Source organism: Pantherophis guttatus, chromosome 3 (assembly GCF_059756535.1).
Source record: "Pantherophis guttatus breed Tessera chromosome 3, ASM5975653v1, whole genome shotgun sequence".
Taxonomy (NCBI): domain Eukaryota; kingdom Metazoa; phylum Chordata; class Lepidosauria; order Squamata; family Colubridae; genus Pantherophis; species Pantherophis guttatus.
The window spans coordinates 103,841,688-103,856,333 of NC_142065.1; the positions used below are offsets into that span (position 1 = coordinate 103,841,688).

Here is a 14,646-nt window from a genome sequence, read left to right on the forward strand (position 1 = left end):
TAGTTGAATTTCAAGAGAACTGGACAGCTGTACATGAGCTGTACATGAAAGGGCTAAATACACCTCTTTTCACATTATTTGACTTTAAAGAACATACCTAAAATAAATTACAAAAATTAGTATGTGTACAATTAATATGTATTTATTAGGATAGGGATTTATTATGGTTCACTGTTGGATAAATATAGATCGTTAAATTTAAGTTTGCTTCTGACCCAACCAGATCAATTGCAAATGAATTTTGCTCTTAGTTTTTTGTCATATCGCTCAACAGAACTTACGATCAGGGTTTATTTTCCGTAATTATTCTAAAGAAATCAAACTAAGTCAAAATTCAGAATTCTGGGATATTTGAAATACCTTTCTCTTCAAAATTCAATTTGTCATATCTTGTTGTGTTTCTGTAAGCTATTAAAATGAATCATTTTCATAAAGTCTTTGATGTATGAGGTGAGTTTAAGCATTGGTTATGTTAGATTTCATTTATTATATTATTTTATGATATCTACAGAGGATGTTTTATCATTTGTATTGATGGATGTTGTAAACTGCAAAAATGTTTTTAATTACAGGGGAGTAAATCCTGATCAATCAACAAGTAAATGCAGAATTCTACACTCAGAGCACGGCCCCTTAATCCACTCACTGCTTTCACAAATATCAGTGGAAACTGTATTAAACTTATGTCACCATTTTGAAAAAAACTGACATAAGGAAAGGAAATGTCGATTATGTCTTATGTTCCAAGAACACTGGTTTCTACTTTATATATAAATACACCAATGTAACAGTAATATGCTGTTGTACTACTACAATACTTTACCTGAATTATAAACTATGCTATACAGTTTAAAACCAAAGTTTGGTAATAGTATTTTACCTCATTAATGAGTGACCAGATAGTTCCTCTAAAGTACTGTCAGAATCTGGGTTCACTTCTTGTTCTCTGTTAGACACTGCATTACTAGATATTAAGTGTTTTGCTTGTTCCAAACCATAGTCTGATCCTAGGGATGCTTTGCTTTTTTCCCAGAGAGAGGCATTTGGAAATCCATTTGATTCTGTCTCTGTAATGTATTTTAGAAAAACATGTTTAAAAATGAATACAAAAATAAGAATTCCACCATCAACTGATAAACACAGTGAATGTTTTTAGATTTAAAAATCATGAGATTTTTAAGCCAGAATTAGAGATGTGCAGTACGTATCTGTATCTGAAAGTTATGTCAATCTCCCATTAAATCCCATTCATAAAATCACCTTGACTATCTTGAAGTAATCATTCTCTGTCTAATCTGTTTTATTCAGTGAAAGAATAAAAATTAAGCAGAGAGAGGAAGAGATTAGATTTTAATAATTGCTAGGGGAGAACAGCAATATTTGGCAAGAAAGAGAAAGTCTGAAAGAAATAATGTCACCGTCTACATTTACAGGTAGTCCTTGACTTATGAACACAACCGAGACGAAGACTGGAATTTTAGTTGGTAAGAAATGTAGTCGTAAAGCAAGCTACTGTGAGACCACATTGCTTAGTGGCCACAATCGCAGCAATCCCTGTGGTCATCAATAAGCAAATTTTACCAGTCATTAACCAAAGATCCACCTTAATCCAAGCTATTCTGGGCTTTATCCCTTCCAACCCTAAGCCTCAATAAGGTAAGGGATCCCCCCACTACCTTCCCCAATCTCTGTGGCCCCCCTGCACCCTGCCTTATGGAGTGCCAAACAGCCCCAGGACTATGTTTCTCTGGGGCTTCTTGCCATGCCCTGACTCTTCATACAGCAACAAACAAAAAAGTGAAATTTAACAATGCATTTTACCAAATGCCTGATATTATATAACGGTACTAACATTAGAAACAAAAATTAGTAACCGAATAATGTTCCTCTGATTGCTTATGATTTTAATAATGGCCATCACCTCCTAATTTCTTTCAAAATCTATGAAGTTGGATATTTGGAATGTGTTAGGGTTCTTAACCAAATACTAAAATTACCTTATTAAGGGTCTCTTAATATTTTATTTAGATTAATCTTTATAATTGGTATTGGCCTGAAAGTCTTTTTGATGTATGGCTATTGTGATGAACTGGTGAACTGGGCAGCAAATTTATCTTTGTAATAAACAAGCAGCTGAAAAGCTCTTACTTTCTTTTCTTCCTCTTCTCTTAGAAGATGCGGATGCATGAGAAGAACCTGAAGATGGCGGTCCTGAGGAATGATGGGTTAATTCCACAGTTTGGTGTTCATAAGGCAGTTTTTTACTGGCAAGCTCTCCTTTCAGGCTGGTACTACTCGTGGCGCTTCCAATACAAGCATGAATTACACATCGTCAATATTTTTTATCTCTATCTATCATATCACAGTGAAATCCATCTAGTTTTTGTGAATAAACATAACGATGGCTAATTGATTCCTTTATACAGGGATTTTCCAACTCTTTGATACTGTAACCTCCTAAAATGGTAAGTTAATTTATGTAACCCCCACCATGATAAAACTAATGGTTTAATTGGGGTTAGAGTTTAATAAGAAATAAATGTACCAGTTATTTTCATCTTTAAATTTAATTTATATTCAATTGAACTTTACAATAAAAATGTATTAAAAAGTATTAATTGTATACATTAGAAATGTACACTAAAATTTAAAACCAATGTTTCAATATGAAGAATGGGACCTCTACTCCCAAAGCCCCTGAGCCCGTGTACCGATTGGCTGGCTTCGAACTGTCCTCTGCGCCCAAAAGCCCAACACGAATAGTTTGACCAACACGGTGAAGGGACTGGGACGGAAGGGCCGTGGCCCAAAGTGCCGAGGCGTAATAACGCAGAGGCGAAACCCTGGTGGAAAAACAGGCAGCACCAAGAGTTCGAGCCGAAAAGTCCCATTCCGCCCAGTCACACTGAAGGGAGGATACTGTACCCTATTTATACAGAATCTCAGCAGATGCCATTCGCACACTTCAGAAAAAAGTGCTTTCTGCTGATCTGCCATTCATTATCTTGTGGTTTTCAGGCCTTTATAAATTAATATTAAAAATCCCTTATAATATCATGCCAATTATTTTAACTGCTTTTAAAATATAAAAATTTGGAATATTATACCATTTCAGAAACTGTTCAAGATAAAAAATATTGCATGCTTTATTCTGGTAAAAAGCATGCACTACTTTATGTTTCTTTAAGTGCGAGTTTTCATGCTCCAGTATCCTCAAAAAGAGTTTTACACTGGAATTTCATAATGCCATATTTATATAAATTGTATACAAATAGGCCTCCACTTACCACCACAATTGGGCCTGGAATCTTGGTCATTGAGTAAAATGATTATTAAATGTGACCGTTTTGCTCAATGACTGCAATTTCAGATTTCTCAGTTATGGTCATTAAGTGATGACATGGGTTGTTAAGCAGAGCATCAAGAAAGGCTCGTGGCTTCCAGGACATGATAGGGCAGGGAGACGGCAAAGGCCACCCACCATATTCAGGAAGTCTGGGCCCTCTCCTCACCCCATCAGCAAGAACAATCATGAGACTGCTGTATTCACTATCTATCCTTCCATCCCCCCACCATTACAATTGATGAAGTTTCTTGGATTAGAACTGAAATATTTTCTTCTTCTTCTTCTTCAAGGGGGAAGAAACACAGTGTAGTTGCCTTTTGAAAAAAGCACCTTTGAGACAACTATGACCTGGTTGACTGAGAATCTCCATAGACATTTGCTGTGTTCACTACCATTCCCACTAGATTTTAGGTCTATTCCTCTCCCTGGATAGAGAGGAGGAGAAATCCCTCAAATCCTATGTCCTGTCCACTTGAAATCTTCCCTGCCTGCTTCTCCCCTGGCTTTCTGGGGAAGCCGACAGAGAAGATTGCAAGTGGTAATCACATGATTTCCAGGCACTTGGCAATTTATTGCCAAGCATCCCAAATATGATCATGTGACCCAAGGGTGGGGGAAGCGCAATGTTTTACGATGGCCAGAAATGCTTTATGAGCCATAAAGCATCCATTCCAAGGCAGCCATTATTGTGAAATGGTTGTTAAAAAACTGGTCGTAAGTTGAGGTCTACCTGTAATAGTAGTTAGCAGTCCTAATTTAAAACATTCTAACCAAAATATTGGAATACTAAATTTGTATCATTAAAGAATACTAGACTACGACTATTGAGACACTAACTATTATACAATTCTATATATAACCACATATTATTCAATGAAAATCATTTTTCACCTCTTATTTTATAGCTTCATCACCCATTTGAAAAAAATATACCTGTGCTCAGGTGTAGACTTTTTGTCCATTGATGTACCACTACCTTGTGATGAGATGAAATCATCCTCATAGGAAGCAATACTATCTGGAGGGCTCATGGCTGGAAGTAAAGGTCGATGTGTTGATGATCCCTGTCCTGCATGTTCTTCAGATCCTGACAAAAGGAGGAAAGTGAAAATGAAATACAATCAATATTTCAGAAGAATTTACATTTCAACCAAAGTTTAATACAGAATATGCAAATAGGTAAAATGATCATGACCCGAAGACCAATCATACAAAACAACTCAGAAAATTCTAAATGGCTATACTACATATTATTATTAAATACTTTGTTCATTATATACAGTAGTTTATACACTGCTCAAACAACTAAAGGGAACACAAAACTACTGTATATAACAAACAAAGTATTTAATAAGGCTATTTCATTCATTCAGATCTCGGATGTCTTCTGCTTGTGTTCCCTTTATTTTTTTGAGCAGTGTATATTCTTCCCTAGCAACGCAAGGAGGTGGAGCTTTTTAACAAATGATTGACTTTATTGCAAAACAGTATAGAAGCCGACATCTCCAAAACAAATTAAAAATGTTGTACATAGAAACAGATACTGATACCAGCAAAAGTAGACTGAGATAATACATATAGAACACAGGATTTCAAGAAATATTCATTTAATTATTTACCTAACAAAATATCAGAGATATCAAAAGGTTTGCTCACCTTTCCCACACAACTGATAAGATTTTGTAAAGATGTTGATCACGCTATGTGGACTTCCCTTGACAAGTTCTTCCCATGGTTTTGGACCATTCCTAATCTGTGTGAAAATAGGTAAATAATTTTCTGCTTCCTTTTGAAATTCTTTTATGGGTTCAAAACCAGTTTTATCTGCAACACAGAACTCTTTTTCGTTTAATGCCTCAGCAATCTTCAAAGATGGATTATTAGGCTTTTCACCTTCTTCCTCAGAGAGAAGACCATCGCTGAGTAGACCTTCACTTATGGAACCCCCACTATCATTCAGAACTTCAGGTTTATTTTCAGACCCAGCAGAGCATGTTTGCTTTTGAGACAGATTTCCTAATATTCCTTCAGATATATTATTGCCTGGAAGACCGAGAGTACCTGTATGAGGACTAATAGACTCTGGGAGGTTTTTAAACTCATTAAAATTTTCTATTCCAGGAAGGTTATCATCAAAAGTTGTATGTGAATTGCAGGTTGCCAACATTTTCTGAAGCCTAGCTGAAAAGACATCATCTCCTTTCAGAGGAGGGCTGCTGGCTTTCGCCCAGCAGATATCACCTTGATCCTTTTGCAGCAAGTCATGTTCAGTACCCCATGCTGCTTCATAGTTAATGCCAGCCCCAGCTAATTTTTTGGCTTCACTTTCAATTCTATTTGAAAGAGAGGCTGCAGTTGCCTTTAGGGCTTCAATTCGGTCCAATTTATGTTTATAATGATTAATGGTGGGTTGTACAGTAGATGACATAAATGGCTGAGGAGTTGAAGACATGGATCCCACAGCTGCGTTATGGTTCCTTCTGCTTGATGTTACAAATTCAAAATCCTTTTGCAAGATACCCACGTTATCCAAAGATAAAAGCTGAGAGAAAAGAGCTCCATTCAAAACAGATTTTGAGCAAGGAACCTGTGCTATTGAACTCAGCTTCTCTGGATGAATCCTTAAAGACTCCAGTGTATTATCCCTGTAAATAATCCATTGAATTGTCATCAGTTTACAGCAATAAAGTTTAAACATTTAATTATAAAATAATCACCTGTACTAAGAATTGATAAACCTCTGGGGACCAAGGGTATAGGTATTTTGGAGGAATGACTTCAGTGAAGAGGGCAATGAAAATTATGTGGATTGTTGACTAGTTGTTCTTCTGGCGAGGAAGTTCCTGGATTTGGTTTTTATTGACACTATTTTTCACTTATCTAAAAATGATGGGAAACTGATATTTGGTACTATAGTTTAAGGGGTCTTTGGAAAAGAGTTTTGAGAGATACAAATAGCCCACCCCAACTGTAAAGACTCTCAAATGGACTTCTGGATTATTGGATTCTTATTTTTCTTTTCAGTCTTCCTGCCCAACCAACTAAACACTCCATCTACCAACAAAGACCACTAACACTCCATCCATGAATTTAACATTTAAATACAGTTTAACAACAGTAGAGTAGATAAACATTAAACTTATTACTGGCCCCAAATTTGAATGTTTTAAAGTGAATTTGAATTCTTCGTACAATATAATCTTGTACTTTTCATTTGCATTCCTGAAGAATCTTGGTACAGACATAGCTTTGAATATACAGAAGGAATTATCCTTCACTTCAAATGACTCATGAAGTGGCATCTTGCTTTTCATGACATATTTAAGAATTTTATGAGCATTGAATTTTAATAACTATCTTTTCAAAAGATTTAGAAAAATATTTCAATATTCTCAGCTGCTATAAAAGCTGTTTAGCTAAATCATACATAAAACCAGTTCCACTTTCCCAGCCCTGAATACATTCTTAATATCTTACCTTACAAGAGGATGAGGAGGCTCAGAGAGAGACATATCACTACTGGATGATGCACTAACAGGACGCTCCTGAACCTTGTTCTCTTTATCAGATTCTCCAGATGGTTGATATCCAGGTTTGGACTGGGAAGAAAAATAGACATTTTTTATAAAATAAGGACAAACTGAATAATGTATACTGAACTGCTTCGAGCGGTTGATGTCATGGTAAGAACAGCTTGGAAAATACCGGGCTCCACTGAGTCCTGCAAAATCCAGCCAGCAACTTTTGTCGGGAGACCCTACAGGATCAAAGCCACCTTGTAGGGGCGGCGAAGAAAGCAGAGGGGCTTCGTGGACCACAAGGAACTCACAATTTCCTCATTAGGTCTGAAGCAAGCTCTTCTGAATGAATTGGATATTGAATTGGAATGACGATTTGGATATTTTGAAATACTTAGTTTTTTTCTTTTTTGAAGATTTTTAAGATTAACTAAATTGCAAATTTAAATTGCAAATAACTAAACTGTATTGAAACTGGTTATTGGATTGTGGATTTGAAAAATTGGAGGAAATCTAGTGGGTTAATTTGGATTTGGATTATTAAAGCTATTTGACAGAACACTCTATGAGGCAAAAGAAAAAAGGTGATAGAAGAAAAGAGAAAAGAAGAAAAGTTAAATAAGACTTTAAAATTTGGACAATTGGGAAGACAAATAACTGGAAAACCAAAAGGCTGTAAAATGCTAAAGAACTTTAAAGATTATAAATTTAGGGGATTTGGAGGTATAACTATGGGATTGACTAAATCTCATTAATAATTGACTTTGTTGAATATTTTAAAATTGAGATGTTGGGACCATAGAGGTATATTGAGTAATTTTTATCAAATTGTTACAAAATGGATTATCGGGATAATAGAGATATATAAAGAAATAATTTTGATGCTCAAAACCATGCATGAAACTGTAAAGAACAATAAAGAGACAAGGGGATTGTCTAACAATAAAGATGAACATGATATTCAGAAAATAGATGAGAAATTAGAAGAAGCAGTGGAAGAGAAAAATCAAAATGAGATGCAAGAAGACAAAGATAATGAGGAGAAAGGATTGATAAGTAGGAATCAAATAGATAATTCCTTAAAAGTTTATAATAGAACAGAGAAAAAAAATCTCTTCCCAAAAAAAAGAAAAAAAAAGAAAAAGAAAAGAAAGGTCTAGAGAAAAAAAAAGGAAAATAGGTGGAAGTTTAGGATTAGGTAATCTAATTGTATTATTAAAAATATATTGTGATCTTAAACTTTTAAGGATTAAAAATTGTGGGAAGATATAATCCTGGGATTGATTAAATTTTGTTAATATTTGGCCTTGTTAGTAGTCCAAGACATTTGGGATATTGAAATTATGGTGGAATAATGAGTAATTTTAAAAATATTAAACATTAGTGACTTAGTAGGGGATAACAAATACATGGCGCAAAGAAATGTTATTTAGATGTAAATGAATTAATGGGAAAAATGATAAAGAATAATAAAGAGAGAATAGTCTTGTTGAAGTTGGAAGATTAGGATTATGCATATTTATTTGTATTATTATTGTTAGCATTGTTTAAAAAGGATATTGACCCAGTCAATACACTGTCAATACACTGTCCACAAAGTATGTATGGTGTGAAAGGAAAACTGCAAATAAAATAATGTATACTGGACTATGAACTATACTTTCCTATGACTTTCATGACTGATTAAGGATTTGAACATGGATCTTTTGAACACTAATTAAAGTAACAGCTATATAACGTCCCGGATAAATAGTCAAGGCTTATACCCCATGAGTATTATAGCTGTATAATCAAGGTTTCCAGGGACAAGATGGTTTCTAAATGTGTTCAGCTAAATTTATCTAGAATGAATCTTCAGATCTTTCCTTAGTGTAGAAGGAGCAGGAGGAACTAGGATTAACAAAGGGCCAGATGTTGATGACCAGGAAAGAATACAGGGCCCTTATCTACTTTGTGTCAATCTGGGTTTTTAAAAATGCCTTAATGTGGCTAATGTCTATTCACATCTTACACTATGCTAAAATTGTACATTGTACAACATTTGCAGACTGCAATAGTGTTAGCAATTCTTACACAATTTATTAATGCTATTCTTACTTGATTCAGTCTTTAGGCACCATGGAGGTTAATAGACAACTCTGACTAGTCTCTTTTAGCTTGAATTACCTCAATAACTTTAATACAACAACTTTAAGGGGATAAAACCCTAGCTAACATGATATATCTCACCTTCACATCTCAGAAAAAATACCCAGGTGTTAATATCCTTGAGGTGATAATCTCAAGGAAATTGCATGTTATATATGCAACAAATGAATAAATAACAACTATTCCTGCTTATTGTATGCATTTTTAAAAAATTAATAAGGAAAAAACACAGAAAATATCCCAACTCTTATCAACCTACCTGAACTTCTTGAATAGAGTGTCCTGGATTCTCCAGCAATGTTTGTTCCATGAACAATTTAGAATAAGTTTCTTGTAACTGTTTAGTGACCCTTTCAGATGTTGATGTTGCCTTTGTTTTATTGGCAACAGCTTCTTTTTGTTTTTTGTAAAGTTCCTGGAGTCTTTTATTTTTTTGCTGTGTTGCCTCCTTTTGTGCTTTCTTTTCTTCACTTTGTCTCTTCTTCCTTTCCTCTTGCTGTCTCACAATATACTGGCGTACTTCATCTGCATCATAGTGGCGTTTCTTTAAGATAAACTGAGTGTCTTCACTGATGGGAACTTTGTCTGATTTTTTTTTGCTTGGACTGTGACTTCTAGATTCCTGATTCTGACATACTCCATTCCTCATCTCTGAATCCTGAGCTACAGAATCCAGTTGCAGATCATCAAGAATCCCACGGATTTCTACTGGTAAGAAATCCTTATTTACATGATCATCTCCCAGTCCCTCATTGTGAGGAGCAGCATCTTTTTCCTTCAGGGTATTCTGTGCTCTTATTTTGCTCCATGAACGCTCAGGACATATTGTGAGGGGTTTTACAGCCACAGGTATATTGCAGTCAGTTTCTGTTTTTTGAGCTGAGGATACTAAAGGGAAGCAGATGGGGAAGATCAGAATGTAGCATTAGAAAGGAACCAAGATTCAAAGTAGCATATTCATCTTAATATCCAGTATTTGGTGGGCATTATTTTTTAATCTATCTTATTTTATGAAATTTAAACACTATATCCAGAAACTAAGTTCTTTGATATAGAAAGAAAAATTACTTTTAAAAGGTTGGAAATAATGTTGGGCAATAAAATAATATGCAACTGCAATTTTTTAAACCATTATCTGAAAAAGAATACATACAACTTTGAAACGGGTCATGAAAGAATTAGTTAGGGCTACAATTTTCATGTTCTTTCAATTGGAATACCCACAAGAGTTTGCGGTCTGAAAGAAATTATTTACAGCAGCGGTGTCAAACATGTGGTGTCATGTGACGTATCACGACTTCCCCCCCTTTGCTAAAATGGGAGTGGGCGTGGCCAGCGCATGATGCATACGGCCTACAGGCCGCAAGTTTGACACCCCTGATTTACAGTATAATCAGACTGCATATAGGCTGTAGAATATAGCTTCTATTCCATATCTGCAATTTTGCAAAACTGGGTATGGACAGCAATGGAGTAATTTAAATTTAATACTTCAAAATCTTACTGCCTTCATCCAAAAATGAGAACAATTCTTATATATTTTTTCCTTGAAGATTTCTTTACTAGTAGCAAAATATTTCATGAAATATTGCTGGGTGGTTAAGCATGTGAATCTTAAGTTTAATTTACATCTATTATTTTGTGTCTTTAAAAAAAGGAATACATTAGTAATTCTGAACTATACAGCAGCAGACCCCAACCTGCTTGTGCAAATGCAGCTTCATTCGCTCATGCGTTGTTTTCGCAGCCCAGATCTCAACAGGCTGGGCCATGGCCTGGGGTTAGGGGCCCCTGCTGTATGGTATTCACTCAGCCTTTAAAGTGAAGGTACCAATTTTTATTTTGTGATTTAAAAAACTGTGTGCAATATGATCTAAAGAATAATTGTTCAGAATTATTCAGTGTATGAGACATAATGTGAACAGCTGCTTTTCACTAGCATTAAAATGCTCACATACACAAACACACCCACCCACCCCCAAGTATATTTAACTTACTAGTTTTAATAGATTTATCTTTTTCATTCCTGTCACTAGGCAACAGCTGAGTGTTTGGCTGCTCTAGTTTAGGCACTGGACCTAGTAGTTTCTTTGCTAGCCGTTGCCCATCCCTCCAGGATGTTGTACTTATTGTGTTGGCAACACCTAAACCAAGAAAAAAGATACAAAACATTTTCTATTTCTTACTGAATAACACACCAGTACTCTATATTTTAAGGAAAGTATGTGGATAGAAGTGGCAAGAAAAGAAAATGCATTGCCATCTCACCCATTCATAGAATGACAGCATCATCTGAAATTACTTGGGTAGTAGCAGTTTCTTCTACTGTTCTCCCAGAGTTCCTTCTTCATTGATTTTTACTGAACTAATGTTATCGACTTCTGGGGAAGCAGTGGTGGACTGAATATGGCTCCACAGAGAGCAGAGCTGATGACCATAGCAGAAAGAGGAGCCAGTAAATGGATCAGCTCCCCAAACTCCTCTCCAAAACAAGGAGAGGACCAAGATTACTCACAAGTACTCCTTAAAGAGGGTCCCCACGAGGAGACTATATAACAGCACTGTCAGAGTTCTGGGAGCCGAGAGAAACTCATCTCACCAAACTTTGGTTGGGAATGGTTTGGAATGGACATTCAGTTTGCCCAGTTCCTATCTTAATCATTTTTGGAAATGGCTTGTTAATTGTTTTTTGCATAGTGCGAACCTTCAGAAGGGTAAGTTTGATTACAATGGATAATTTTCTTTCAACTGTCAGTGAAAGAAGTTCCATATATGTTTAAGAATTTAAAGCAAAATTTATTATTCAGAAATAAACAGAAAAAGGGTGATGAGAAAGTTGATTCTGGAAAATTACAAATGGACTAATGGGCCAGATTGACAGGAAATAAGATTTTGAAACTAAAAATCCTTCCTGTGATTTTTTTAAAAAATCCAATTAAAATACATGAAGCTTATGAATCTAAGTGTAAGAAAAATATGATAAGAGACCTTAAAAGCTGCCTACTAGAGACAACCGGAAAGAACTAAAATTATTTAAAAGAGAAGCTGTCTCTAATACAGAATGGAAAAAAAGTATTTTAACTCTGGAAAAATTCATAGCAACAATGTAAGTTGAGGACTACCTGTATTGTTCTTTCTGGTAGGTTTTAATGGACTTTTGTTGATTCGGACTGAATGACGAGGCTTTATTAGCAAATAACAGATAAAAGATGAGATATGGGATTTTTGGTTGAAATTGTTTACAAACCTTTGGTTGAAAGGTGATAATTTGCTGAAATTGTTTGTATTTGTCTTGATGAAGGAAGAAGTCATTTCTTTGTGTAACTTTATTTTTTCCCTTCCCTTTTTTCTCTGCATTTTTATTTTTTTCTTAGCATTCATTTTTTACTTTTATATTTTAAATTTCTTGCATTTTTAAATTAAAGCTAGCTATCCTTGCCTTTAATATTTGCTTATCATTAGCTTAGTCTCTCTTTATACCCCTCAAAGTGTTCTACAGAGAGCAAAACGGAGAAAATCTACAGCATTCCTGCAGTAAAGCTTAAGATCTTCACTTTAGCATTGGGCCATGTATCTGCAATGCTTGGTTAACATGACACATGTTATTAATATACCGTGTTTCTCCAAAAATAAGATCCTGTCTTATATTTCTTTTGAACCCTGAAATAAGCGCTTGGCCGTATTGCCATGCGCTCAAAAGTCCGATTGGGCTTATTATCAGGGGATGTCTTATTTTGGGGGAAACAGGGTATCATATTTGAGGAAACAGTAAGTAAGCATGGCGATGGTGAGAGAATATGACTGCAGCCCTCAGATACATGGAAGCAGCTCTCTTGAAAAGTATAAGCCAACACTGATGATTGTCATGAATGAATGAATGAAATCATAAAACTTGAATGCCACCTGACTCTTGGTTGCTCACAATAAGTTAAACAAAAAAAAGTTACAATAAAATGCACCTGATTTAGAATAAGGACTTGAGAGTTGTGCTATCTTCTGAGTTTTACGCACTGGTTTGTGTCCTTTTTTCTCTTTTCTTTCAGTAGGTGTGTTTATTACAGTCAAATCCTCTTCTGAAAAATATGTTGAAGAACCATTAGTGCATCCCATCAAAATTACAGGAGGATGTTATAGCAACTATTATTAACTTTCAAATCAGAACTCAAGGTATGAATTAAGTTACCAATTTTATTTTTTTCTTTAAATTTACAGGGCTTCAAAGTATTAGTTACAGGCTTATGGATTATTATTATTATTGTATTAAATATACAATATCACTGCTTTTAATATAAATATTCTCAAAATTACTCTGGCTATTTACCTGCCAACTGGAATTCTAAATCTTGACATAACTCTCTACTCAGATTCAGAAATTCCTCTTCACACCATACCTTTCCATCAGGAGTACGAATCTTGGCTTCTGATTGATTGAAACCTAAAAGAACAGCACAATTAATTTTAGCAGATTAAAATAGTCATGACATTCTATTTAGATTTCAAACCTCTACTACATGGAAGTAGCTGAGAAGTTTCTATCTAAACACATTCAATATTAACTGGGTTTGTAATCGATCCCAAGAAAGGAACAATGGAAATCTTAGCCTTTATTACACAACCCAGAGATTTTTTCCCCACATATTTTATTTACAAATGGTGTACCTTTATAGGAGGGAGCCATGGGTGCTGTTGCCACTTTTCTGATTTTAGGAGTCACTATATTTTCAGGAGCTGTAACAGTTACAGCTGGATGATCAGAATATTCAGGATTATGTCCTCCGACAGTCAGTTCATCTGAACACTCCCATTGCTTTCTAATTCGTTCTTTTAATTTTTCCAGTTTATCATCATGCTGATGCTGCTTTAAAATATCTAACCTATGGGCACTTGAGGTACTGGCAGAAGAAGCTGAAGATTCTACCAATTGTAATTCTTTTAGTTCATTTTGGACTATTGAACTTGGCGGTGTTTTCGTATACTCATCTCCTCTGGATTCTTCACTTTTTTCTTCTTCTAATTTTGTAGGATTCACCACATCTGAACTTTGCAAAGCATTAATTGCTGGATGGTCATTCAAATAGCGAACAACAGTTTCATCTGTAGAAGATGAGCTTTTCAAATCTCTGCCATGCAAATCTGGTTCTCCTTTATCATAGATCATACCACTTCCTTCAGCTTTATTTCCTGCTTCTTTATACTTCAGATGTCTGGCCTCCAATTCGCAAGAGGTTTTATAAGATGGTGACCACTGAGACTCTCTAATGGAAGCACATTAAACATTAAAATAAAAACAGGAACTCTAATAAACCTGTTTGTCATAAAACAAAAACAACTTTGAACTTGAGAGAAAGAGTTAAGTAATTATAAAAAAATTTTCCTCCTGTCATTGAGAATGTTCTATCATCCAAGCCTTTTCATTTTAAAGCCATAGTTCTATGCAAGATAATAATTCCTCAATTCCAAGAATTCACAAACACAGAACATGGATTGGCATTTTCACTGCCAGATATCCAATGCATCTTGGCTATAAAAACCCAAACCAAAAAATCCCCTACAATACCCTTTCTATGTCCACAGCATGAAACAGCAAAGGAACTTTCTTTATAGTCATGGTATTATTGTAGACCTATTAAGCAC

At 35.1% G+C, this 14,646-nt stretch overlaps 1 protein-coding gene across 5 annotated transcripts in view; it reads right to left on the reverse strand.

Annotated features, from left to right (window-relative positions):
* The window catches only part of CEP350 (centrosomal protein 350), a 112,229-nt gene that overhangs the window by 49,621 nt on the left and 47,962 nt on the right, over nt 1-14,646 (reverse strand). For all 5 annotated transcript variants that reach the window (XM_034409688.3, XM_060690126.2, XM_060690127.2 and 2 more), the window contains 10 exons: nt 13,672-14,267; nt 13,334-13,447; nt 12,972-13,085; nt 11,010-11,156; nt 9,272-9,900; nt 6,824-6,945; nt 5,003-5,991; nt 4,280-4,433; nt 2,149-2,303; nt 881-1,067 (listed from right to left, as the gene is read on the reverse strand). In XM_034409688.3, coding sequence (XP_034265579.2) covers nt 881-1,067; nt 2,149-2,303; nt 4,280-4,433; nt 5,003-5,991; nt 6,824-6,945; nt 9,272-9,900; nt 11,010-11,156; nt 12,972-13,085; nt 13,334-13,447; nt 13,672-14,267 — 3,207 coding nt within the window. The remainder of the gene's footprint in view (nt 1-880; nt 1,068-2,148; nt 2,304-4,279; nt 4,434-5,002; nt 5,992-6,823; nt 6,946-9,271; nt 9,901-11,009; nt 11,157-12,971; nt 13,086-13,333; nt 13,448-13,671; nt 14,268-14,646) is intronic.